This window comes from Xenopus tropicalis, chromosome 1 (assembly GCF_000004195.4).
Source record: "Xenopus tropicalis strain Nigerian chromosome 1, UCB_Xtro_10.0, whole genome shotgun sequence".
In the NCBI taxonomy this organism is placed as follows: Eukaryota; Metazoa; Chordata; class Amphibia; order Anura; family Pipidae; genus Xenopus; species Xenopus tropicalis.
Window position 1 is genome coordinate 60,178,540 of NC_030677.2, and position 27,565 is coordinate 60,206,104.

The 27,565-nt window shown below is 41.0% G+C and overlaps 1 protein-coding gene across 9 annotated transcripts in view; it reads right to left on the minus strand.

The window, feature by feature from the left end:
* Positions 1–20,479, minus strand: part of il15 (interleukin 15) — a 51,376-nt gene extending 30,897 nt beyond the window's left edge. For 2 of the 9 annotated variants that reach the window (XM_031895808.1, XM_031895804.1), the window contains exons 1-6: positions 20,151–20,238; positions 10,938–11,114; positions 7,076–7,139; positions 2,353–2,385; positions 1,289–1,333; positions 211–351 (exon numbers count right to left, since the gene is read on the minus strand). In XM_031895808.1, the coding sequence (XP_031751668.1) occupies positions 211–351; positions 1,289–1,333; positions 2,353–2,385; positions 7,076–7,139; positions 10,938–11,020 (366 nt within the window). In that variant the 5' untranslated portion in view covers positions 11,021–11,114; positions 20,151–20,238. Of the gene's footprint in view, positions 1–210; positions 352–1,288; positions 1,334–2,352; positions 2,386–7,075; positions 7,140–10,937; positions 11,115–20,150 lie in introns of those variants that run through there. The other 7 variants (XM_031895806.1, XM_012956579.3, XM_031895807.1 and 4 more) reach the window with 6 other exon arrangements.
* Positions 20,480–27,565: the final 7,086 nt, after the last annotated feature.

Sequence of the window (27,565 nt, forward strand, 5' to 3'; positions counted from 1 at the left end):
CAAATTAGATGCTCCATCTTAGGCTGCCCCCAGACTTGATTTATATCAATTTATATATATTATGTAGACCTTTCTAATAATGTTTGCACACATGCCAGCATAAATTAAATTAACAGTTACATTGTGCTATTCATGATCCCCTTTTGTTTTTGCACAGAAATCCACCTGTTGATATAACAGCCCAATCATGACACAGGACATAACACTTACTGTGGGTGAGATGTTGAGATTTTCCAGTAAGTGTAAAAGCTTTAGTTCTCCTGTATCTTCAGCTTTCAAAATAGTTAGCTCTTCTACAACAGTGCGCATCTCAAGAAAGTAACAATGCAAGATAACATTATAGCAAGCATCCTGAAATAAAATGGTAATATTGAGATCACTCTCTCTCCCCATATTTTAAGTAGCATTGCCAATATTATTCTGAATGCAATATGAATGAATGAGCACCAAGTTTTGGGTACTAAGAAGTTTGGCCTAGGGATAGGAAATATAAGGGATGGTGAGTAACAAACAGTTCCTAATGTAAGAATGCAGGTAGTATTTGTTCCATATTATCATGTAACCATTTAGTTTCTTAAACACAGTACTATAATATATAATATTAGTCTAATGGAATATTACTAGAAATAATAATAATATCTTTGCTGGACAACTATAAATCTGTATTTTCCTACGGTCCTGAGATGATAAATTTGGGGCATTTACTTTTTCAGCTGGGAGCTTATGGACTACTTATTAGATGAGAGGAAGAGTACCTTGATGGCTCTCAACATGTTCCTTTTTTCTGTATATCTACAGAGCTCAAGCTCAGCCCATCTAACTCCCTCAAAACAAATTCCACAAAATTGAGGTGTCAGTACCACACTTTAGCCAAAATGTGTAAACATTTCATGTCAAGCCCCCTCATTTTGCGTGAGTCCTAGACTGCCTCCTGTGTACTAAATATTAATGAAGCTTTCAAGTTTACTCTTGCAAGGATCCTTTTTCTTTACACAGGGACTTTAAAGCTTACTTGCTGGTCTTTTTTGAGTACTGGCAAATATGTATTACTTCTTTTTCTCTTTGTGTGTGTTTTACCCAATCGTCTCATACATCCCGTTAACAAAGTACACCAGCTAGTCCCTAGTATATTTTGCATTGTTTCTTGTGTGAGAAGGATCTCATTTTATATATAACTAATGACCTGATATGAGGGAGTAGATACCAGTAAAAGATTAGGATTAAGTCATCTCACTAAACCATGGTCTCCCCTCTCTCTATATAGAAAACAAAACACACAGATACCTACTCTGATGTCATTCTCCTGTGCTGTATAAAGAGTTAGGGATGAGGGCTATAAAGAAAGAATAAATAAATGTAAGTAAACAATGTCAAAAAGTAATGGCAACAATAAAATTGGTTTAGTAAATACAGATATTGGACCCTTGGACCCATTATCTGGAAACCCATTATCCCGAAAGTTCCGAATTACGTAAAGGTCATCTCCTATAGACTCCATTTTAATCAGATAATTCACATGGTTTTCTTTTTTTCTCTAGTACAAAGTAATAAAACAGTTACCCTGGGCAACACTGTGTAAGCCCATGTAGGCCAAATAAGTTGAGGACTAGGTTAAAATGTGTTGGGGATTTTTTGGGATATTATACATTTTGTTATAACTTTATTGAGTGTGAAATATGTTTTCCATTATTCTACAATCTGGAAAGAGACAGGATAGGAAGTCTAATAGAATAAAAATAAAAAAGATAATGAAGGCTATTTAAAAAGTCCATAGGCTTAACTGCAGTTGTGATTGTCTAGATTCTGGCAAATGCAGTCACTATTTATTGGGCTGGTGTAGGGCTATTCAGGGCTCACTGTACTTGAAATGCCAGGGCCTATTTTGAATCCCAGTCCAGGCCTGGTTACAAGGATGTCCATTTGTAAGATACAGTAGTTGCTTAGCGCGGCTCCTATTTTATATATTCCACTGTTTATAAAAAGCAATTCCCTAGGTTCTGTTTTGCAAGGTTTAAGTTTAAATCTTTGCATGTATAAGGTACACTTGGATGTGGCTGAATGTCAGCACTCATAGGGACATGACCATTGTCCACTCTAGTTCAGCAGCTCTTAACTGGAATTTCAGCATCTATCTGGTTGACAGGGTCTAAATTACACTTGCAACCAGGCAGTGGTTTGCATAAGAGACTTGAAGAGGAATAGGAGAGGCCTGATTAGCAACGTAAAAAAAAAATAAAAAAAGTTCTTAAGAACTGGCCATTCTAAACTATAGCATACTAAAAGTTAACCAAAAATATTTTAGAGTTGGAGAAACACTCATTCTGATAATGTGTGTATAATTCAAATACGTACCTCATAATTGGCATGATTAAACTCCACAAATATCTGAAAGAAAATACAGAAAATGTTATATTACTTTGCACTGGTTTTTATGACTCTATTTAATGCATGGAAAATATAAATGCTGCCTGTTCAGAGTGCTCTCAGGGATTCCATGCAGTTGCAAACATGGATGCCAAGACATGCTACAAGTCTGAGCCTGGTGCCAATTTCAGGGTACCCCCAGCAGGTTTCAGCTATGGTTGCAACTGGCTTGTGCCAACAAATCAAATGCTAATGCTGTTATTCAGATGCCAGAAGCATTGGGATCCCCATTTAGCATACCATGTACTTTTAAAGAAATTCAGATGCTATAGTACTTTGCACTCCAATCGGCGCAGCATGGATAAGTTGCTGCGCACACTACTTAGTACTTGGTGCCCACTATTGTGCTGGAAATCAGGCAAATATTTTTTTCAAAAATTGCATATTGCAGATAAATGAGTTCTGCTTTTTATAGATTACTTGCCTACAATCTATTTAAACGTACCCACTTTTATATGTGTTTATATCAATGTCTTTGTATAGGCATACCATAGTCCCACTTACCTGTTTCCATTGCTTTAGCCACAATTATATTTGCCAAATATATCTGCTACATTTATATAGTGTGTACCTAAATTCAGCAGTAGGCAGTCAAAATTGTATCCGCCTTGAAAACTGCATCTCAAGAAAGAGTTTGCATTTCAGTGGTCATATTTGAGAGTGAAATGAGAGGCTGCGCTGGTCATAAAAGTTACCTTGGGGAATTGTGAAGAAGAAACCAGAATTACAGTTTTTGGAGAATCGGAGCCACAATTGCGTGTTTATTGTCCATAGTGGAGGACAATATTTTATGAGCAGTTGAGTAATTTGGTGTGATTGGTGCATAGAGGGGTGTCCAATGACTGTTGCTGCTATCACTATTCCATCTGAATTTAATTGAGATTAATAACTTTTGACATTCTCAATTAAAGTTGAAGGAAAGTCATTTTGTCATTTTACTGCCAAAATATTCCCCACATTAGTGCCACCTAGAACGCTATATTTATTTAGCAGAAAGCTTTACTATATCTGAGTAAAGAGTCATAGAAGCTCCCTCTGAGAGCAGCTGCCATTTTAGCTTGGTTTTGGCTTCCTGCTGCAGTTATAGCCATTGGAAGCTCAGATCACACATTCCTAAGGGAGGAGGTTCTTATGCTTTCTTATGGGAGGAGGGAGCAGAAGAAGGGAAGGGGAGAGGGAGAAAGGAGAGAACTGAGCAGACTCATGCCCTGAAGGAGCCCTAAAAGAGAGAAAGTCTGATACCGAAGAACATGTTCCCAAAAAAGGAGACAAGAAATCCTGTGTTTCTTTTGATAGAGGACTCTCTATCTCTTCTGTGAGTGCTTATGGCTGTATTTACATAGACCTTTCTGATAAAGCTTACTTAGTTTTTATCTTTCCGTCTCCTTTAACAGCACTCACTTATTTTTTAATACACTCTAACCCTAGTGCATTACTGCAGTGCTATGAAAGAGTACCCCACTATAGTTGCCTGATATACAGCTTTTCTATCATTGTTCAAGTGTTCCTCTCCAGGATATACTCTGAAAACTAATATCTATGATTTTTTTTTTTAACTATGAACTCATGTTTTAGAGATTGACTTTTTATGATAAACTTTTAATGAATTGTGTTTTTGATTTATATACTATTCTTTAAATTACTAAGAGGCTCTTTTTATTATTTCTTATAGTTATCAATTTAAAGTAGACTGGCCAACTAGCCTACTGCTTTTTTCATAGTAATAAATTGATATTGTTGGACAGAAGGGTATGAGGATATTGTTTATTTTTTTTATATTTCCTGGCTTATTGAGGGTTGTGTCACTGCCAGTGGGACGCTTGGCAGTTTTTATCATAGGGATTGGATTGCCAAAGTCCATACCATGTAGAGATACATTTTTAATGGTCAAATGAGTAATCAAGAAGCACTAAACATCTAATAGAACCAGTTAAAAGAAGAAAATTATGGTACAGTGAGACCAGTGTTTAAGTTAATCAGTTTTGCTTGTCAGACTGCGTGTGCTCTGTTGTTGCGCCCCCCACCCCTTCCCCCAAAAAAGTGTTTATTAGTGTTAAAAGTGTGCTTGTGTCACTTGGCTTGGTGCAGATGCTGGAGAGCACCAAGGGCCACTTCTTCCCCCTTCTGCTTGTTACCTATGAGCAAGGAAGCTCTCAGGGGTCGTGTTTTTAGATGTGATTTTTTTTGCATTAAAGAAATACTATCATGTATTAAAGGAGAAAGAAAGGCTAATAAAGAGTTAATCTCAAGCTGCAGGCATACCTTCAGTTGTCTCAATAGCTCCCTTAAGTCTCCCCGTATTTAGCCTGTTCAGATTATCAGAAGCCTCATAGGAAAAAAAATGCTGAGCTCTGTAAAGAAAACTCCCATAATGCCAGTGGGGGGGGGAGGGAGTTCTTAGCATTCGTATGGGAGGGGGGAGCAGGAGAGGGGAGAGAGCAGAGAGCTGCGCAAACTCAGGAAAAAAGGAAACAAGAAATCCTGTATTTCTTTTGATAGAGTGCAGCGTTTCTGTGAGTGCTTATGGCTGTATTTACACAGACCTTTCTGATAAAGTTTACTTAGTTTTTGCCTTTCCCTCTCCTTTAACCTACCTTTTAAAGGACAAAAACTTAATCATTGGGGAGTGCTAGTTTATTAGGCACCTCTAGTTTTTATAAATAGAATTGTGCACTAAGGCTACCTGTTACTTTATTAATGGCTACAGCTGGTGAGTCCCAGTGGTGCTTAGGCTACATGGGGAAAAAAAGGTATTTAAATAACCTCCTAGTAAAGGACCAGAAGGATAATGTTTTCTGCATGTCAACAATATGTTATATACATAGGGGCCCATTTATCAATGTACGGTGGGTTACGATTACAAAAAAAAATCGTATTTTTTCTAACTTTTAGAACTGTGCATATTTTCTACGATATTTTCGTTAATTTCTGCAACTTTTCCGTACTTCGCGACAATTTGTGCGACAAAATCGTATTTGTCGCAATGAGTGCGAAAGTTTTGTTATTTATTCAAGCTTCGGTATCGTGACTTTCCTTTGGCCAGGTTGGAGATGCAGAGTGCCATTGAGTCCTATGGGAGGCTTCCAAAAACATGCACCGAAGGTTCAAAGTCAGGAAGTTTTTTGCGCCGTTTATCGTTTGGATATGAAAATTTCGGAACTTTCGCATCGTACCACAATATTTTCTGATCCTAACGATACAAATTTTCGTAACATTTCTGCACATTAGAAATTATCGTTAAGAATACGAATTTTCACAAATCGTACTTTAAAACAATCGGAATTCGGAACTTGATAAATGGGCCCCATAGTGAATGATGTGGCCCCTATTGTAAAATATAAGGATATTATAAGTTTCCAAGGAGTTCCATGACTATACAAAGTTAATAAGACTACATTACCACCCTCATCTGCTCTCCAAACTATACTCCCCTTTTCCTGTGATATTTGAAATATTGATTTTTTCTTGAAACTCTTTTTAGGGAATTGTTTTGGATTTTAATTGCATTATACTTATTAATTTCTGCACCTTTAAAAGGTGGTTATTAAGAGTTATGCTTACTGCTTATATGCAAAATAAGAATGAAAGCGTATAACCCAGATGATGCCCCATCTATATAGGGGCAAAATGTGTGTTGGGGTTACAGCACAGAACCAACTGTAACAGGGTAGTTTTATGAGACTGCGGTCAAGAGATTTTGCTGCGGAAATGTGAAAGTTTGTATTTTTGAGCTGAAATCTAATCAGTGTACCAACACAGAGGCCAATGCTGTGCCTGTCAATAGGGCTATACAAAGGAGTGTATAACAACTTTCCACCTCCTGCATACAAAATGCAGATGGAGGAAAGAGGATAATCCACACAGCATGCTCCCACCCTAACAGCTAGCTCAAAAATCCATGACTCACATTGGGTCTAATAATCATATAAGGACCATTTTAAAGGGATGGTGATGGTTTGGTATTTATTAACATTACAATCATTAATGAATGTGTAATATGCTACATCATGAATTTGTGTTTATTTGTGTGATGCATGTCATAATTTTAAGACTAGGTTGAATATGATTACCAATTTTGTGATGATTTATAATCAAATGCATTGTTAAATGAAAAAACAAAAAAGAAGCTTGAAGCTTTGTTGTACTTATGAGTTATATAGATAAATGGCAAGGCTAGATTGCTATTTAGAGGAACCAATTCTCCTTGGGTTGTTTACCAGGCAGATATTTAAATATCCCCTGGGCCCACTGTGGAACTATTGCTAACCTCAAACCACTGTGCTGCCATCTTTTTCCAGTTTCTGAGATCCCCGCTTCTGTCCTGGGCATTGCAGTAATGCATATTTAGGACTTAGACACTGAAAACCAAAGTATTTGCTATATTATGAATGTACACTCCACCCAGAAGCAAAATCTCTATAGCAGAACCCCAGGTCACTACAATATATAGTATTAATAATCACTGGGGAGTGCCTATATCCCTAGCACCCCTCTCCCAAGTGAGTAATCTCAAACAAAAAAAGGCATTTCATTGCTTACCATTTACCACTCTTTTACAGTATATAGAAAAAAAATCTAGTGCAGGGTGTATACTGTAAGAGCAAAACCAGCTGCACATTAATAAAATATATATGAAGATAAAGACACTTGCCTTCTTAATGTGGTTAATATTATCCAAAATTGCCTTAACACGAACTGCCTCCGATGTAGTAACCCTATAAGAAAGCCATATGTGTTTGAAAATTGTGTAATAAAAGGTTATAGATACACAATACATTTTCAAGCAAGTTATAATCACATTTTCTGCTTACAAAGAGAATTGTATTAACCTCTTCCTACTTCTGCTAATCTGAACGATCAGGATTATATTTTACAATAGAAAATGCAGCTCACATTTGTGTGTTAAGAAATAAAATATTCACATTTTCAAGTTAAGTGATATTCACTAGGGAGTGCCAATGTGTTAGGGTTTAAAGGTTAGTGACTATATTGACTAAGGGAGTGTAACACATTGGCACCCTCCAGTGAATATCACTTGACATGATCTTTAATAACAACCACATTTTAAGTCAAGCAACTTTTGTTGCAGTCATTGCATAAATCACAGTCATTATGGCAGGAAGTCTTAAAATACTAAAATCATGAAGGGACGGATTAATTTCATCTTCAGCCCTGAACTGTGCTCCTACCCCTACACCCCTAACACCTGCTTGAACTCTGCCTCTGCCATGCCCCCACTCTGCTCCTGCTCTGCTTCCACCTCTTCCCCACAAAGCTGGGTCCACTGGGAACTATTAGTCCCGGTACAGTCCAGATAGGCCTAATAGTAAACTGCCACCATAAACAGGGTTGCAGTCGATCAAGAGCTCCCAGTGTCAATTGGTGTACCTGCACAGAAAAGGCAGGACAAATGAATTGAAGCTTAGCAATTTCAAGTTCCTTTAATTAATTATAGCACAATCCTTGGTATTTGGAAATTACCCACAAGGAACCCCAAAAAATGAAAGTAGTTACAATTTAAGGCAGTGATGCTCTACACTACTGCTGTAAAAGTTGCTGCTTCATATATGCTACTATCTATAAACACTTTGCACTTTTGCAAATTTTTTTCACAGTTCCGCAAATTTTTGGCGAAGCAAAATAAGAAAGATTCACTCATCACTAGCCTGAGCCAAATTCTAAAATTGAAAGAGAACTTTAAGTTTAAATCCAAAATGTTAGGCACCCCCCTTTTCCACTCTAGTGCGCATGCCCACACCCCGTGAAAAAAGACATAAAAGGGCGAAAGATTGTGCCAAAAAACTTCAGAAATATCCTGGGCCAGTGGTATCAGGTAAGCTATGACAATCACTGGGGGGTGCCTAACATTTGGCACCCCCCAGTGACTGAGGTTTTCTTTTAACCATGTTTCAGTCCACAAGAGACCTGAGTAGGGGAGCTGAGTTTATCCTCCAGTAGGACAATGACCCTAAACAAATAGTCAAAAAAACACTTGAGTGGTTTTAAGCCATGAACCTGAATGTCTTAGAATAGCCAAATCAAAGTCCAGAGCAATACTTGAATTTTTCTGTTTACCAATGAACCCCACCCAACCAGTAAATTTAAATGTTTTTGTTTAGTTTCAACTTTTTGTGCCACAATGAATATATTTAGTCTCCCTGGAGAGGGAGAGTGAAGTTTGTGCAAATAGAGACAATGGAAGAAAGGAAAGCTATAAGTGCAGGGGCTGCAAGACAAGGGATCAAAATGACCAGCAGCCAGATTACACTTGTTTTCTGTTTTCTGCAAAACCAGGTGCAACTGTGATTAGGTGAGAAGGAAAGAGTTAAGGCAGGAGAAAGCTGGCTTCTGAGCAGGTAGAAACATACCACCCACCCTCTCCCTTTTTGAATATTTTGCAAAATGTCAGGAGTTTCTCTTCTTTTTGTTCTCATATTATCTATTAATAACTGAATGTGGATGTTTTCCTGAATGCATTGTTATATTGTGGTTTCTGTATCTTTATTACGGTATAAACTTGAGAGTCAGCATTGTATTTAATTCATGTTAACTACGATTGCTTGATCCAGGGAATGTTTCCAATCGCCTTGGGGGTCAAGAAGGAATTATTTCCCTCTTGAGGCATAATTGGCACTAGTTTCAGGTTGGGTTTTTTGCCTTCCTCTGGATCAAAACAGTGGATATATGATAATATATTTTAAGTTTTATTTGTCCCAGCAGCGGTAGGACCTTGCCAGACTACTGCAAGGGTAATTATAGCAGAGGGAGAAAGGAGGTTCTTTCCTGTGACTGCACGGTGGATTGATAGATACAGACGCTACTACTGCTTGTGCTAGGTGACAGCCTGTTTGGATTTCCTATCATCGAGACACTGCAGATCTAGGACCGACAGCAGGGCTGCTGAACTTCTCTCATGGTTAGTAATGCAGCTCCTGCTGGTAGCAGAATTTGGGGCCATCCTCTCTGTAGGTAGGGGCAGCCTAATACACATTCAAGTCTTCAGCGAGGAACGGCAGAGCACAGTAGCGACCTCTTATGGAATTATGGCTTTAGAATATTGCCTTGGGTTAGGCTGGCAGAGTCCTATTTATTTGAAAAAATGTGAATAAATGCTGTGCCCATTTTCTCCACCTCTGTCTCTGGTGTTTCTTTAAGGTATGTAATAAGGGGGTTGAGAGGAGTGCCTCAATGTGAAGGGTCAATTGAGGAGTCCCCTTGTCAAGGGAGAAACACAGTGGTACCAGCTAAACAGCTCCTTCTGTCCACTAAATGGCCTCTCTGTTGTAAGAAGAATTTGCTCATAGATACTAGCTATTGCCCCTAGTGAATACAGAACAAGCAAGGGGCATGCATGTGGATCCCTATATTCTGCCCTTTAACAACTTGTGCCCAAATGCATGCTGCCCACTATCTAGCACAGTCTTTGCATCTTTGGTACCAAATTGCACTGGGTGCAAGTACACTAAAGTACTGGAAAAGAATAATGAATTGTGGGTAACAAAGTGGCATTTTGTGCACTTTGAGTCCCTTTTCTGAATGAGCTCATTTGTTCTTTTCTTTAATGCTTGCAAGTTTAGAAATTGCTTTTCCCTTAAAGGGGAACTATTGCAAAAACGAAAATTTAATAAAAGCTAATAGAAAATCTTTCTAAATATAATCTTTTTTTTTCATTTTTCAGATATTCAAGTTACCCTAATACTATACCCCTCCCCTCAATCTGTACCTTTTTATTGTATCTTCAAAGTCAGGGTTAGATTTTGATTGACAGGTAGATTTCGTACTTCTTTTGGGGACTGGCTCCCTTTCCTAGCAAATGTATTAGAGATAACTCAAGTAACTGACTCCAGAACAAACAAAATAACTGACTCCAGCACAAATCCTACATATAGATAGAGAGTAGTTATTTTGAAAAAATCAGCTCTTATACATCTTGTAGACAATTTGTGACCCCCCAAAGAATGTGTTATACACATTCTCAATTAAAAGCTCTCAATTAAAATCTGACTCTGACTCCTGCATGATTAGACAATGAAGAGATACAGATGCTGACATAGGAATTATAAAAATTAACTTACATTTCAGAAACAGAACATGAGTTTTAAATTATTTTATTTACTTAGTTTTTTATTTCCATGAGCTTATATTAAATAATTTTCATGATAGTTCCCCTTTAAGTCAGCTGACATACAGGGTGCTTTTCAGCTAGTGCTCTGTATCTGAAGTCCAATATTTCAACCTGCCTTGAACTTAATCTGGCCATATATATAAGATTTTTAAAAGATATTTTCTTTATTATAGGACCAAGCTTATCCTGAAACAATTATTTAATAGTAAGATTTGTCCATCAACAAAAACAACCATTTCAAACCATGGACCATATGTAATGCCTGGCACTAGGCACAGCTACTACCTCCAGCTGATACACATGTACTGTCTACATGGCTAAGGTCATTGTTCAAAGCTAATAAACTATTTAATAATACAATAAATATTAAGCATTTTCATCTACTCACATTTGCAACACTGTATAATTATAAGCCAGAAGCAGATATATCATTTGGATCCAAAAATAAGGTAATTTAAGGAGCTGACCCATGAAGTTGCATATGACATCCTTGGATATGATGAATAATAAGGTGGAACCCTTTCTATGAGTTCATGTCTGAAGAACCTGGCTGTTTTTCTCAGACCTAGGAGCAAAAATATATGTATATGTCATTGTTGAAATCATTGGTGGCAGTTGTCATTTAGGTACAACAACAATTTAGGTTTACAGATGCAGGAAGTAAAGGCTTTGCGATGTTGTGCCCATCTTTCCTTTTTTTTTTGCAAATCGCAGTGAAATGCGATTTGTGCACAAAAATTTGCAAATGAGATTGCGATTTGCATGAGCATGCTCTCTGTGCTCATATATTATGGGCACATAAAGCCCCTATTTTCTCTCTCTGTGAATATACATTCACAATATTGCAAATTTAGTTTAGCAAATATTTTTTCCATAACTCAAAATCAGTTTAGCGAATATTTTTTTTCCGCGACTAAAGCTGCGGCGTAACTCAGATGCAGAGTGTGCACATAAATTTTCACACTTTGCGAATATGCCATATTTAAAAAGCTTTAAAGCAATCATTTAACAATTATGTTTGCCCATTAAATGCACCAGTCTTATCCAACTTTAGAAATCTAAACACGGGCAGGGCAAATATATATATACTCTGCGAATATTTCTGCTCTTTGCAAATTTTATAAATGACCCCAACTGAGATCTGACACGGTATACTATGTTGCCAAAGCATGTCTCAGAATTGCCAGATGCCCTATTTAATGATCTCAGCAACACATGATTTCCCATGGAAAAGGAAATACAACCGCTTCAACAATATAACATACCATTCCCAAGAGACGGCAGGAATGTGAACATTCTGAAAATAAGATAAAGCACAGTCATCATACAAGATAGAGATCATGGGGCTGATTAGCAGAACCACTCCATGTCTTTAGAAAAGGAAATCTGCATTATCAGAAGAAAAATATTTCAACTAGGGATGAGTCCCCTTCCGGGATGGGGCATCCCTAAGCTTTCAGCTTTTCCATTTTTATGGCTTAAAAATAATAAACTTTACTTCAATTCTGTTTTTTATGTATTAAGCAGGTTGTAGTAGAGATTCCTCAGCAGGTTTGATATACTATGTAATGGCACAATCTGATTTTTTGGGTAAACAGATGGCAGACTGGAGCTAATCTCCACTTAGTACATGATTTTTTTGCATTTAGTCTTACCCTATGGAATGTCATATTTTATACATATTTGGTCAGGTAGAATTGCAACCATTGTAGGTGGAGGGACCAAGGATTTGCAAGCAAAAAAAATGTTTTTGACATTGACCCTGAAATGTTATGTTGCTTGTGGTAACACATGAGGTGGGACCCTGAGACATCTATGCAGGGCCATTGCATGTGGGGATGGGTGGTAAAAAAGGTATATTTTGATGTCTTTATAGATGAGAGGATGGTCCCTCTGAAGTTTTGTTGCATTCAAAGTCCAAATATAATAAAATAATCCAGGGCCCCAAATTATGCAGGGCCACACCATGGAGGGCTCCCATGATCTTTTAACCAAAAGTACCTTGACATTGATTGAGAGGATGGTTGCATTCAGTCATATCATGATCATGGTCAATTTTTTTTTCTATATATATATAAGATACTATATTCATACAGCTTAGTTTTCTCATTTATTTCCCACTCACCCTCTCTCCTCCTGCCTGTCTGCCCACCACACCACTGTAGGTAGCACACGTCACTTACAGACTGAGGCACAACTAAACATGTTAGTTAGTAAGAAGGAACACCTGCGACCAGTAGGCCCCAATAATAAACTTGATGGACTTTGTCTATGAAAATTCTCATTCATCCAGGTCATGATATCCAGTATCTAGTAGAATTAAGTCTAAAACAACTGGACTTTTCTGAGTTTTTCTTTGACATCCTTACCCTGGCGGTTTCACAACAGTTCACACTTCCAGTCATGTACTTTGAAGGATTAACACCATCATCAATGAGAATCATGGTACCATTGTGATTGGATCATACCTTCTTACACCTGTCAGTTTCAGCTAACACCTGTGATGTCTGTAACTGTACTACCATCAAGAGTTTAAATATTCCCTACCAGTCATTTGAACTGAAGAAGCCACTCGGATGAGTGGTGAAAAGTTTTCAAGAAAAACTCAGAAAAATCCAGTTGTTTTAGACTTAATTCTACTAGATATTGATGGACTTTGTTTGTTTTTTTTTAAACCCAACCTTTTTTTTAACCTGTGCCTTTTTATAATAAGGGGGTCACTGTGCCACAACAAGCTGCCTTATTAGCATTCCAAACAGCTCCTAAGTTTAATCTTAGTCAGGGCACTATTTGCAAGGAGTTTGTATGCCCTTACCGTGCTTGTGTGGGTGTCCTTGGGAACTCGGCTTCCTCGTACACGGGCAAGTTACGTGACTAGGCCTTTATAGCACAGTGAAACTAATTAAACTGAAATTTTGGCCACCAATCTCATTAGGTCAAAAAAAATAATTTCTTTGGTTTTACTGGTTAAAAAACCCAACATACTGTTCTTCGACAGCTTATTTTGGTTTTTCTTCTTAGCACCCCCCATTTTCTAAACGCTATTCTTCCTACAGTTTTAGGGGTACAACACCCAAACTCTCCACACTTCTTCACCCTATAGCGGAGCAGGTTGCTTGTGCTTTTCTAAGTGGTCCCGTCACCCGTCTTTTTGTGGCGCCGATTCAAACACCCCAATTTTCCCATTGACTTTGTCAGGGAAGATTTTCAAGCTGCTGCCACTCTTGCAGCTTTGAAACTACACCCCCCAAAGTTGAATAACATAATCATGGGGTCACTCCAAATGAAACAGTGACATTTGTTGGATGACCCAAAGTGGGAGGGACCAATGACAGACAATCATATTTCACCCATTGACTTTAATGGGGAAATTGAAACTGCTGCCAATCTTACAGCTTTGAGGCTGCACTCCCCAAACTTGAATCACATAGTCATGGGGTCAGCCTGAATGAAAATATGATGATGGTCGGATGCCCAAAAGTGGGCAGAGCTGTGAACAGCCAATGAGATTTTACGTATTCACTTGGCAGAAATCCAACCTGCTGCCATTCTCACAGTAATAATGCCAGGATCCCCAAACTTTGCAGCGTTAGGCACCAGGTAGCTGCGGTTCAAGGTTAGAAAAAGTGAACTGAGCCACTAACAGCCAATCAGATTTTACCTATTGACGTTCAATTGAGAAATTCAACCTGCTGCCATTCTCACAGTATTAACACCAGGGTCCCCAAAGTTTTCACAATTGGTCACTAGGGTCACCTTCCAATTTGAGCCTGTATGTTACCCAACCACTTAGATTGTAAGCTCTACGGAGCAGGGACCTCCTTCCTAACTGTGTCTCACCACATGGCACTTATTCCCTGTGCATTTATATATATTTATTGTAGTTTTTTATTATAACACTTGTCCTCTCTGTGTGTAATTTTGTATTTTGTAAGATTGTACAGTGCTGTGTACCCTTGTGGCGCTTTATAAATAAAGTTATACATACATACTATGGGACTGCAGTTTTAGTTTTAAAAAGTGGGTGGAGCCACCAACAGCCAATCAGACTTCACCTATTGAATTTTTTTTTTTGTTTAAATTTAAAATGCTGTCATTACACAATTTACCTATTGACTTTTATTGGTTTAAATTTAAACTGCTGCCGTTCTTTAACTATTAATCCTACGGTCCCTAAACTTTGCAGAGTTAGTCACTGGGTAACTGCAGTTCCAGGTTAGAAAAAGTAGGCGGAGCCACCAACTGCCAATCAGATGTAATTCCTTGACTTTCAGTGGGGAAATTTAAATTGCTGCCATTCAGACACTATTAAAACCAGGGTCCTCAAACTTTGCACAATGGTTTTTGCTATATAATTGTGGTCCAAGGTTAGAAAAACTGGTGGAGCCAACAACAGATTTGATTTCATTCAGGGACTTCACGTTTTTCAAACCAACATGAAGTTTGTTCTCAGACTTCCCTTTCTAGTTGTTATTGTTTTTTTCCTGTGCATATTTTGTGCTTTTTTGCAGCTGCCAAAGTTGCACCCATAAAAATTCCATTTACCATTTTCAGTTTGGGGGTCTACATATGGATGAAATGGAGACTTAAATGTTGGTACTTTAATAAAACTATACAAATCATACAAAGTTGTATTTTTTTGTTTATTGTATCTGCATTTATAGGTTTCATGTTTATCCAATGTAACTCAGCTCACAGTAAACTGTCTGGCCCACACTGTACATTTCACACCAACAGATACAAGAAAATAGAATGCCTAACTGAGCACTACCATAAGCTTATGGCTTCCCTACCCTTATCTGGAAACTTGTTTTCCATCTTTCATATCCATTTCTTTCTCCATTTTAAACAAATAAATTTAGATTTTAAAAATGATTTCCTTTTTCTATGTAATAAGGTAAATACCACATATTTCTAAGCAACAAGATAGTACTTAAACCTAACTAAGCTGCCTGAATCAATATTGGTGGGTTTTAGAAGGATTAATGGGAGGTGATCCAAATTACGCAAAGATCTCTTAGGGAGAATTCCGTCCAGGATTCAGCCAAGATTCATCTTTTTTCAGCAGGATTCAGATTCATCAAAGCCACATGCCTGGCCACCCTTATCGAAACCTCAAAATCACATGAAGTTTTGTCACATAAGCACGGAAGTTGAACATTTTTCCCCACGTGGTTATCTTTAGCCCTTTAGTAGCTCAATTTGTATATGCAAATTAGGAATCCGATTTAGTTCGGTATTCTGCCAAATTTATTCTCAAAGAATTCGGGGTTCGCCCAAAACTAGTGGACTCGGTGCATCCCTCCAATAGATCCAATAACTGTGCAAGGTCCCACCTAAAGGAACCAGGAATACTTTACATAAACACAGACATTTTCCATTACTCACAGCCAGTGTTTTTCAGTTTCACTTCAAGCAGCCAGTTCAGCTTCCCACAGCCCCAGCACTCACCTCAGGCTGAGAGTCATGCCCCATTCTCACACACAACAGGGCAGAGGCCAGAGGGAGCCTCCCACTCTTGTCTCAGGAAGAGTTCAAAGAGCATCTGCTGCCCTTTTTCTAACACAAGGCGGAGCAGTCAGGAAGACACTACTGCTCCTATCTCAGGTAGAGGTTAGAGAGCACTTATGTGTGCAACGTTACCTCTTTCATGTGCAGTCAGTGTTAAGCTGGGGTACCAAGGGCCCAGATGAGAACCTGATAATTCACCAGCATAGCAGATAAATCACCTGCTAGGCAATATTGCAAACTGTAAATTTGTAAGTGTGCTATATCCTGCTGTCTGTATCGACTGCAAATTGTAAATTGTAATTCCCCTGTTTGCTAAATTTCCCCTCTTGCGGCACCTTCTTTTTAGCATTCTGACCTGCCCTCCAGGAGCAGGACCTCTCCACAGATCCCAGCTCATCCATTCCCTGCCCCTGATATACCTATTCCCCTATTTTTGTGCTGATAAAAATACTGGTGTCTCCATGTTTAAGAGAATTTATTGTTTAAATATGGTATATAATAATAAGAATAATGTAATATAGCCAAGAAGGTACTTTTTTTTTTAATTGGCCTGGTAGGTGCCAATTCACTATGGGAATATGGGAAATGTTTTATACACCATGTGGCAGCTTCCAAGAATTCACTGATTCTATGTGGGCACCATTTTTCTTCTGTGTGTTCTGTTTGTTGCATTATTGCCTGTACAAGCTGTGTAAGAGCACAGAGCAATGTAGTTGACGCACAGACAGACAGTATGCAGCCAATCCTTCTTTTGTCTGTGCTGTTTACAGCCCAGATATTAGGGGCTATGGGTTTTAATTCTATAAGCACTTCTGTCCCATTTATACTATGCAAATACTTCCCGAGAAATTCCCCTGCAGCTCACTATCAATAACAGTGTTCCTGGATTGGTTTGCTTATCTGTGGCAATAAATTTGGTTCATTTCTTTCACTTGACCCCATGACAGAGATCTAAATTAGACTTTTCCTAGCTATCCTTTCACTGCTGCCTATAACATTTATTTTTCCATTGAATTGCCCAGCACTCTGTCACTATATATATATATATATATATATATATATATATATATATATATATACTGTGTATATGTGTGTGTCTATATAATCAATATTTAGACAGTTTCTAAGCATTCAGCAATATATGTTAACTAATTAAAATGTTAGTAGTGACTGCAAAATCATTATCAGTTGGGTCTATAATTGTGCTGCAATTTAACTATTGGACACTGTTGGTGTAAGGACCTAAATGTAATACTTTCCATTTATTTATAATGTAAGATCACTAGAATTTATGAAAAGGACTTTAACATAACTACAACTGTGGAGATACCCAAGATACCCAAGCTACCAAACTATGTCCTATGAAATAAAGGCTTTCCCCTATATGGCCATTACTCTGACCAGTAATAGCTTTTACCCAGAAAAAGACAAAATATTTCTGTTTTTATCTTTCTAAATTAAGCTTTGGTGCATTTCTTTCAGAAATTATTTCTACAGAATAAGCAGTATGCCAGCAGTATGTAGATAAACCTGCTTTTCAGTTCTAAGAAAATTCATGCATGTTTTACTGGAACATTGCAAGTGTTTATTGTAATAGTAGAGTGATTTAGCATATAAGCCATAGTCCAGAAAAAAAAAAAAAAGATTTTGGTTAACTTATAGCTAAAAGTTATAGTATGATGTAACATCATAAAAACGCCATTTGTCATTTTTTTCTGGAAAGCTTGCACTCTTACATATATCTGTTAGCCGTTAAATCTTTTTTCTGTGTTTATTGTATGCACAGAGCAGAGAGGAGAGCTGTTTAACATCATCTAGATTGTTCTGTGTGAGAAGATGCCGCTTACCAGTGCCAGACTGCGCAGAAATGTCACTTACTTACTTTACGTTCAAATTGCTCTCATGAATACTTTTGATGTTCTCCTCTAAACGCCCAGTCAGGGTGGGGGGGGGGGGGGGGAGATATTTTGCAGAAGGCTTCTCTAGTCAGAATCCTAATTGCATTCTGTAGACTCCCTTCAGTGCAATTTGAGCCATGGAGAAAGTTGGTAATTTACCAGGGATGGCAAAAAGCTGCTCTGGTCAGTAAACAGCATGGCCATCATGCTGGCTGCAAACAAGAGAGGTGCCCACTGGTTCTCAGTGCTGTTTAATAAATGGGTGTTTGCCTAGGGCCCCCAAGGACAGGGCAGGGACACACCATATGATATAAAATTGACTGAAACAGATATGGCAGACACCTCATTTAATTATTGTTGCACCCCTGTGGCTATTAGTTCAGGGTGGTACACCTTGGCATCATGTCTACTTTAGTAAGCACAGACAATTATTACTGATTCTTTCTAATGAGTCACCTGTAAGAAAGAACTGTTTTAAAAAATATATGTGTAAAATAAAATGTATATTATTAAGTGCATTATGCATTTCTGCCAGCCTCTATATTCCCTTTCCATGGTTAACTAATATATATATAAAAAGAAAATATATAGTGAATAGTCACCTCTATTGTAAAATATAATGATATTATAAATCACTGAGGAGTTCCATAGTATATATATATATATGCATTCTAGCTTAATGAAAGGGTATCCATTCCCTTGAGGGTTAATGCCAGATGTCAATTCTTGCTGCATAAGAGTACATAATAACAGGGATTGGCAACAGGATAGTTAGTGTTGATAATAAAATAAAAAAACATCATGTACACTCAAGTGTAAGCTGGAAATTAGTGTCACAAACTCAGCAACATTTTGATATTATTATTATTATTATTAACATTTATTTATAAAGCGCCAACATATTCCGCAGCGCTGTACAATAAGTGGGTTTCATACATTGGACATAGAGTAACATATAAAGCAACCAATAACCAATACAAGAGGTGAGGAGGGCCCTGCCCAAAAGAGCTTGCAATCTACAAGATTCCATCTTATATATAAATTCCAGCTTCTACATAAGACCTCCTTCCTACTGTGTCTCATACCACATGACACTTTTGCCCTGTACATTTATATATTTATTGTATTTATTTTTTATAACACTTGTCCTCCCTGTGTGTAATTTTGTATTTTGTAAGATTGTACAGCGCAGTGTACCCTTGTGGTTATACATAGATACATACATAAACAGAACACATACAGTACAGATGGATCCCAATGTGTGATATCTTACTTACTGCATAATCTCCTAATTGATAACACTGTCAGTTTGTCACTATTATTTACATACCTATTTTTTGTGCTGTACTGTCTAAAATCTGTGTGGAGTTTATGTGTAGCTTTGAAATTGGGTATGGGCAAGTATTCAGGCATCACGCTTAACTGGAAGCTCTGTGCTCTCTGTATTGACTTTTCATCTGTTAATTGCTATATGTGTCTATACAACATTTTCAGTGTGCTGGTGTCACAACCTGCTTGTGTACTCTAGCACTTAGTTAAGAGGGAAATATTACCATATTATAATGCACAAAATACATTATATTGTGGCATAGTTTGCAATATCAAAACAAAACTTGCAGTAGTCACTCACAGATTCACAGGCAGCCATAAAGTGTTACTTTATCTAGGAAACATAAGGTTGAAAGACTAATGTAGACTAAAGGTAGCCTTATGTTTTCATAACAAAGCAATATTTTTCTTTTACCCATATGCCGGCTGAAATTTTTGGTATGTGTTACCTCCTTGAGCTGTGGGTCTGGGCCATGAGCACCTGAACCCCATGTTTCTACTGTTGAGGTTATTAGACTACATGCACATTGTATACATCAGTTTCATATCTATAGTTTGCAATATCCTGCTTATTATTGCTGTATAACTCCCGTGCTGCAGGCTATACCGGTTTCCTTAAGACCAAATAGGATCTTGGGGTATCCTGCCCTGATCACTGTAGATAATACAGGTTTCCAGTTTATAAGGATGAAGCAGAAACACACAATATTACTTGCCAGACAAAGACACAAAACCTAAACAAGTTTATACAATTTGCCATGTTCATAGCTGCCACAAACACATGAAGGCAAAGCCAAAGGGAAAATGAAAGGAGAATGCCAGTTTCAGAAACAGTATTAGTAGGAACTGAGACGCTAACTTACATTCTTCCTGAACTTTGGAAGCCCAGAGACAGAGCTGCTGTATGTGTCGTGCAATCGTGGGTGCAATCCATACTGAAAAGAAAAATATCTGCACTTCCTGTTATGTTGGTTGCTGAGTTTCCAATGATCGCTTTACAAGTACAATTATCAAACCCATGAGGCTGTGACTTTTTCAGAACTGGGAGACTGTGCCCTACATGCAGCGTGTTATCGCCGCCTCCCCAGAAGTCTGCAGCTTGCTGTATATCACCGGCAGGGTGAGAGTCTTATTCAGTGTAACCCTTTCACTGCTAGACAGCTTTCCACAAACACATGCGCTCACAGATAAAGCAATGGTGAAGCAACCAATGTATTAGGTGAAATTATTCTAGATATTTTCAGTTTTTATAGAAAGATAACGTCTCTTGGCAGAATTATTATTGTTTGTGAAATCTACCACTAGCCCACTTATCTTGTTACTCCAAAAATCAGATAAGCACATTTCTCTGTTAACTAGGGGTAACTGCAGGGGGCGTAACTACAGAGAAAGCACATGTAGGGATCCCCAAAATCTGGGTCCCCTAGGGTGGTTGCCCCCAGGATAGGCCCCAGGGAGGGTAACACTTTAGTAGTGGGACACCTTGGGTGGTTGGCACTATAAGGGTTAACAGGGAGTTAGCTTCCCTGCAGTTCAATAGTTAGGCCACAGGGTGCACACAGTATATAAAGCTGTGCAGCCATGTGCCTGCAGGTCTTATGCCTGGGACCCCTCTGGCTAGAGGATAGTGACAGGCTGGGTCTAGTGAGTTAGATGTGTGTTATAGACCATTCTAGGAGTGGTAGACAGGATTATTTAGCTGGGCAGCTTGGCCCCACCAGGAGACAGATGAGATTAAGATCTCCCAGCACTGATAGCTGGAGTCAGGGATACAAGAGCTAGGAATAGGAGTGTGCCTAATCTGGGGGATAGCTGGTCGACATTTCCGGGGTGAGGTCTCCAGGGGGTGTCTGCTCGGCGTGAGTACCGGGGGTAGCCCTAGAGTAGGGTATCTCGGCGTGAGTACCGGAGGGAACCTCAGAGGGAGGGTCATTTGGCTGGAGTGTGGCCGGTATCCCAAGAGAGGGGGACATCCAAAGCCTAGAGAAAGTATCCTGACATAATCTGTATTCTGGGTGGCAAAGCTGTCTACCACTCTGCCAATAAACACAACACTTGTTCAGCATTACATCAGTGTGTGTGTGTATCACTCCTGGAGGATTCGCCTGCCTGGTAAGCAACTACCCCAGGAAGGGGGCAAGGTACCAGGGGTGCTGGGATCCCCTTAAACAGGAGCATAACATTAAGGTCCCGGGAGGGGAGCTATAGTTCACACTATCCCTATCCTGGGTGGAGGCACGCCAAAGAACAAAGTAATAGCTGTTCCCCCATAGTAAGCGGGGCTCAGGACTCCTGGAAGCGCCAAATAGAGAAACACCAGCAGGTAGTGCCACATCTAAAGATAAAGTGGGCTACATTTGGAGGCACTGCTGAGATTTACGAAACAGCAGCAAAGGAACAGCAAGTACAGTACAGCATTTGGGCCTAGTGTGAATTGGGAAGCCTGACCTCCGATTGGATTAAAGTTTGGGCACCCTGTATCTGTATCCAGTGAGGGATAATTGGCGCCAAAAGAGCTGAGGAGTTGCTCTGGGCCAACCAGATTGCAGGACTGTGGCGCCAAACAGACCCGGGAAATTCCCAGGGAGGCCCCGTGAGGGGGAGGAGGCAGAACATTCCTGATTGTTGGAGCCACCCCCTAGAGCGACTAGCCAACCTTGTGGCTGGATAAGTGCGCCAAACTGAGTGGGCGTGACTTGGGCGGTGACGTCACCGCGGCCATTTTGGAACTTTGCCAGAGTGAGTTTGGCTAAGCTAGCGTGAGGAGTTGCTGGCTAACAACTGTGAGACCAGCAAAGCACCTACAAGAGGGAGAGAAAATGGCCACCAGTGAGGAAAGGTCTCTTTGCCCCACACCATCTCCCGACCCAGTGGGAACTGGAGAGCCGGGGTTAATGCTGAGGGACACTGGCCGACGGTTCATGTGGTCCGGAACCTTCTACGAGAAGAGGGTGAACGGAAACATTCCCCAGATGATACCCCTGTGTGGGGGATGCGATGGTGAGGTGGTCGGGGGTATGATGCAACCCGGGGCGAGGTGCCCACAGTGTGATCGAACCTACTGGTATGGGCCGGCGGATATGGATCCCCCGGTGGAGAGAACCGAAGAGGGGGAGACCCTCTCTGAAGTATTAGAGGAAATGTCCTTGGAAGTGGACGAGCCTGACAAGGAGACTGATGACCCAGAGGGTATCAGCGATCGTGGGACCGGGGACCCGAGCCCCACACAAGATCCCCCAGAGGACGCCTGCGCTCCCACTGAACCACTTGCAGTGGTGGAAGCGGCGGCGGATGAGGAGATAGGCGCTCCCGCCATCCCCGTGCGGGCGGTGGCAGCGGCCGGGGACACGGAAGGTCTGGAGGAACCAAGGCCGCTAATCGTAAAGGAAGCCCGGGTGAGTCTCCGTAAACCCTGGCCAAAATGGGGGGGTAAAGCCAAGTTTCACCGATGCTATTCGGGGTCCCGCGACCTAGATTGGGAGGAGTTTATGGGTCCCCCATCCCCTGCTTTTGATGAGTCGGGACGGGAAGAAGTGTTACCCCCCAAGTCCTATCTACAGACCCTAAAAGGGGCAATGGCCAGCATAGAGACCCGTCGCCATTACGGGGACAGTCCCAACCAGTCTTCTAGTGAGACCCCTCCAAGTTGGAGCGATCAAGGGGAAGGAGACGGAGAGCGTGCTCTTAGCCCGCCGATGGGGGTCCCCACAGGTTTCCTAGCCCCTCCTAAGATAAGCAAGGAGGAGGAGAAGTTTTTCTGGGTACTTCCCGGGGAAGCCAACCCTGATGTATTTAAGTCGGTGTCCCGAGTACAGCGCACCATAAATTTCCGGGTGTACCGCATGTGGGGATACTATATGCCCTACGCCCCCCTCTGGGTCTTTGAAAGAGTGGAAAGCATGCTGGAGGAGTGGGTGGTGGAAGACATCAAACGTAGGGAGAAGATGCCCCTCAATATCCTCAGTCACCCCGAGAGGGCCAGGCGGATGCAGGCTTGGCAGTATATCCGTAAGACGGAGAAAGAATGGTGGTGGGGTCGCACTATCATGAAGCACGCAGTGCACAGTTGTGGTAAACGGAACCCAGGGCCCCGGTTGTTCAGCACTGAGGCATATCTGGAAGATGGCCGGATGGTGGAGAAGCCACATCCACGGTACTACACCTCCTATGAAGACGTACAGCAACGCTTCACATACCTCGTGTGAGGAGGCCGCAGCCAAGGGTGAATCCCTTTAAGTTTAAAAAGTTGATGGTGAGTGACGGACTGCTCAGCCATCCCTCCCAAGAAGGGGAGAGTCTGCTGTTGCGGGGTAAAGGCCCCGAAGTTCTGGCCCTAAATGAGGGTAATGCAGCTGTCGGCTGGCGCTGCTCAGTTGTGTGCACATACCCACCCGTTGGTGGAAGACTCCCTGCAGGTGCTGATCGCCTGGGGAGTAGGACTCCCTCAAGGAGGAGGGGGGAGGAGGAATCCGGAGGGATCTGTTTAATAAAGTTTTAAAGTCTGCCTTAGAGATAATTGTCCCGTGCCTTTCTGAATATGTGTGCGATTTCTTTCAGGAAAAAGGACTTTGGGACTTATACCAAGACTTTGGGAGTGGGGGAAAGGTAAAAGTGTGTTTATTGTTTCTTTCCCAGGTAATTTAGGTTTCTGCGCAGACACCGCGAGGGACCGTGGAAAAAGTGTTTGGTATAAGCAATGTGTGGGTAAAATGTATATATTTGGTTAAAGGTATGTCAGCCAGGAGGTGACATTTTCCGTCAAGGGGGAGAATGTAGGGATCCCCAAAATCTGGGTCCCCTAGGGTGGTTGCCCCCAGGATAGGCCCCAGGGAGGGTAACACTTTAGTAGTGGGACACCTTGGGTGGTTGGCACTATAAGGGTTAACAGGGAGTTAGCTTCCCTGCAGTTCAATAGTTAGGCCACAGGGTGCACACAGTATATAAAGCTGTGCAGCCATGTGCCTGCAGGTCTTATGCCTGGGACCCCTCTGGCTAGAGGATAGTGACAGGCTGGGTCTAGTGAGTTAGATGTGTGTTATAGACCATTCTAGGAGTGGTAGACAGGATTATTTAGCTGGGCAGCTTGGCCCCACCAGGAGACAGATGAGATTAAGATCTCCCAGCACTGATAGCTGGAGTCAGGGATACAAGAGCTAGGAATAGGAGTGTGCCTAATCTGGGGGATAGCTGGTCGACATTTCCGGGGTGAGGTCTCCAGGGGGTGTCTGCTCGGCGTGAGTACCGGGGGTAGCCCTAGAGTAGGGTATCTCGGCGTGAGTACCGGAGGGAACCTCAGAGGGAGGGTCATTTGGCTGGAGTGTGGCCGGTATCCCAAGAGAGGGGGACATCCAAAGCCTAGAGAAAGTATCCTGACATAATCTGTATTCTGGGTGGCAAAGCTGTCTACCACTCTGCCAATAAACACAACACTTGTTCAGCATTACATCAGTGTGTGTGTGTATCACTCCTGGAGGATTCGCCTGCCTGGTAAGCAACTACCCCAGGAAGGGGGCAAGGTACCAGGGGTGCTGGGATCCCCTTAAACAGGAGCATAACATTAAGGTCCCGGGAGGGGAGCTATAGTTCACACTATCCCTATCCTGGGTGGAGGCACGCCAAAGAACAAAGTAATAGCTGTTCCCCCATAGTAAGCGGGGCTCAGGACTCCTGGAAGCGCCAAATAGAGAAACACCAGCAGGTAGTGCCACATCTAAAGATAAAGTGGGCTACACACACACTGCATTTGCAGGGGGGGCAGGAATGCAGAGGGCCCAGTAAGGCCCTAATTAATGAGCATTTTAATATATCTCAGGGGAGTTAGATATCTTAGCAAGGTTTTGGGGCCCTTAATTGAATTGTCTATAAGGCCCAGTAACATACCCCCCAACAAGCTGAAAGCGGGGCATTCCCGATTTCTATAGCACAACCTGCTGTGGCAGAACGTTGCCTGAATGTCCCGCAATGCCTTCCGGTTAAAGAATGCAGCATGCACACTGCTACTGAGATACTAAATCTAACCCGGCTGGATTTATTGCTGCTGCCCTCTGCCCTCTCTGGCCCCCTCTGCCCTGCAGCCAAGGTAGATGTTACTTGCTAGTTAGTGTTTTGTCTCTCTGTCTCCGTTTACCTCCTGCTCTGACCCTCTTACTGATTTCTACAAGTTTCACTGATGCTGATTCCTGCTTGCTCTTTCTTTCCCTCTAACTGCGGATCAGTCTCTCTCTGACAGTCTCCAGCTCATTGGCATTACTTTCCCCCAGTTATGTATAGCCTTCAGGCCAAAATTCCCTCAACTACAGTTTTCCTTCCTATAAAAGCTTCAGAGCCTGATGTTAAACTACAACTCTCAGTATCTGTTGAATCATGTTGGTGTTTGCAGTTTAACTACAGCAGGAAGCTGCAAGTTGGACAGCTCTGATAACAAGTATTGCCTTCCCATGATGCTAAAGTTGCAGTCCCTTCTCTTGACACCATCTTGTACACACACTCACAGTATCAGACTCTTTCCACCTTGACAATACACTATGTTGCCATTAAATGCTGAGGGCCAAAATATAGTAGGATATGCTTGTGAAAAGCTGGGGGACTCTCACTTTTGCTGTCATGAAATGCTTAGGTACCCAATACATCACAAGATGTGGGAACCACTGTGTCTCTCTTGAAACCTAATGCATCTGATGCTGCCATTCCAACCATGGAAAAAAGCTGTTTTTGTAAAATGGGCGTGGTGCTTAGTTGGCGTGGCCACACAAAAATTTTGCCGCGCTACACGTGGCAGATCTTTTTTTCCCTCGTTGTGATTTTCAAATGTTGAGGTATGCAGTAACATCTAGTTATGCCACTGGTTAACTTACATCTAAAAGTAAATCCCCCACAAGGTTTTTTTGAACTTACCTTGTTATTGATGATTAAATTGTATATGATTATCATTAAATTCCAGATGCCATTCCCTCTTTGCCCCTGATAACTGGCAGCTCCCTGTTGCCTGAGGCAAGGTTCTCACCTCACTGTATGACAAAGCAACATCTTCTCCTTTATAGAACGATAACTCATATTAGGGTTGCCATCCTTCTTAGGCCTGTACCGGCTGATGACGTAAGGGGTGAGGGAAAAAGGGGTGTGCCATGACTTAGCAGGGCGTGAGGATAGAGAGAGCCTATGAATTCAGTAAGAAGGCAGGGTTTGGTGGCACACAGGGGAAGAAAGCTATGGTGTTGACACAGTTTGTAGGCAGATGGGACAGAAACAGCTACTGTAGGGATTACAAATTTACTTGCAGCTACATTGCCAGTGAATTTGTAATACTGGCCCCGTCCTTGGCTGGTATTTTACTGGTTAGGCTGGTGAAATACCAGCCAGGTGGCAACTTTACACCATATGTATATAAGGTACTGTATATACTCGAGTATAAGCCTAGTTTTTCAGCACCCAAAATGTGCTGAAAAAGTCACCCTCGGTTTATACTCGAGTCGGGTGCCATGGGCCCCTCCAGACTAGCACCCTCTGTCCTTTGTGCGCAAATTAGGCCTCCCGCAACCAGATCCTCCAGTGCCCTGGCCTAGGCTCCCACTAGCAATACTTATTTCCCCTTACATCCCCTCCGGGATCGGGTCTGCTTCCAGTTTGCCATTGCGCAATGAGCGTGGGGTAGTACTCATATTGATTTTGTTGACCCTCTTCTCCACTTACAGAGCTAGTTTATTGTTTTTCTTTGAAATAAATATTGAAAAACATATACCCCACTGATGCCTCAATTAATGTAATTTTATTGGTATTTATTTTGATTATTAAAACTTAGCAATAGCTGCTGCATTTCCCACCCTAGGCTTATACTTGAGTCAATGCGTTTTTCCAGTTTTCTTAGGTAAAATTAGGTACCTCGGCTTATATTCGGATCGGCTTATACTCGAGTATATACGGTACCTGCATTTATACGTGTTGTTGCACTAGCAGGGAGTGCCTAAGCTCAACCTGTTCTGATGAATTGTGTGCAAGTGATGCTACAGTACCTTAGAACTAACTACTGCCTGGATAATGTAAATGACTGAAATAAGGAGAGGGGAGAAGAAGACCATAAAGTTCAAAGTTAGTGTAGGGACCCATAAGGTTTAGCAATCCTATGGCTTTAATCCCCTACTATCCTTTGATATTATTGTTACTGGGTAGAATCCCATGTATTTAGTTGGCACTATGCCTTATACTTTATTGGCTAATAAGGTAGTACATGTCCCCTACAGGGCCCACTGGGGCTCCCAGCCCGGGGGCCCTGCAGGTGCCC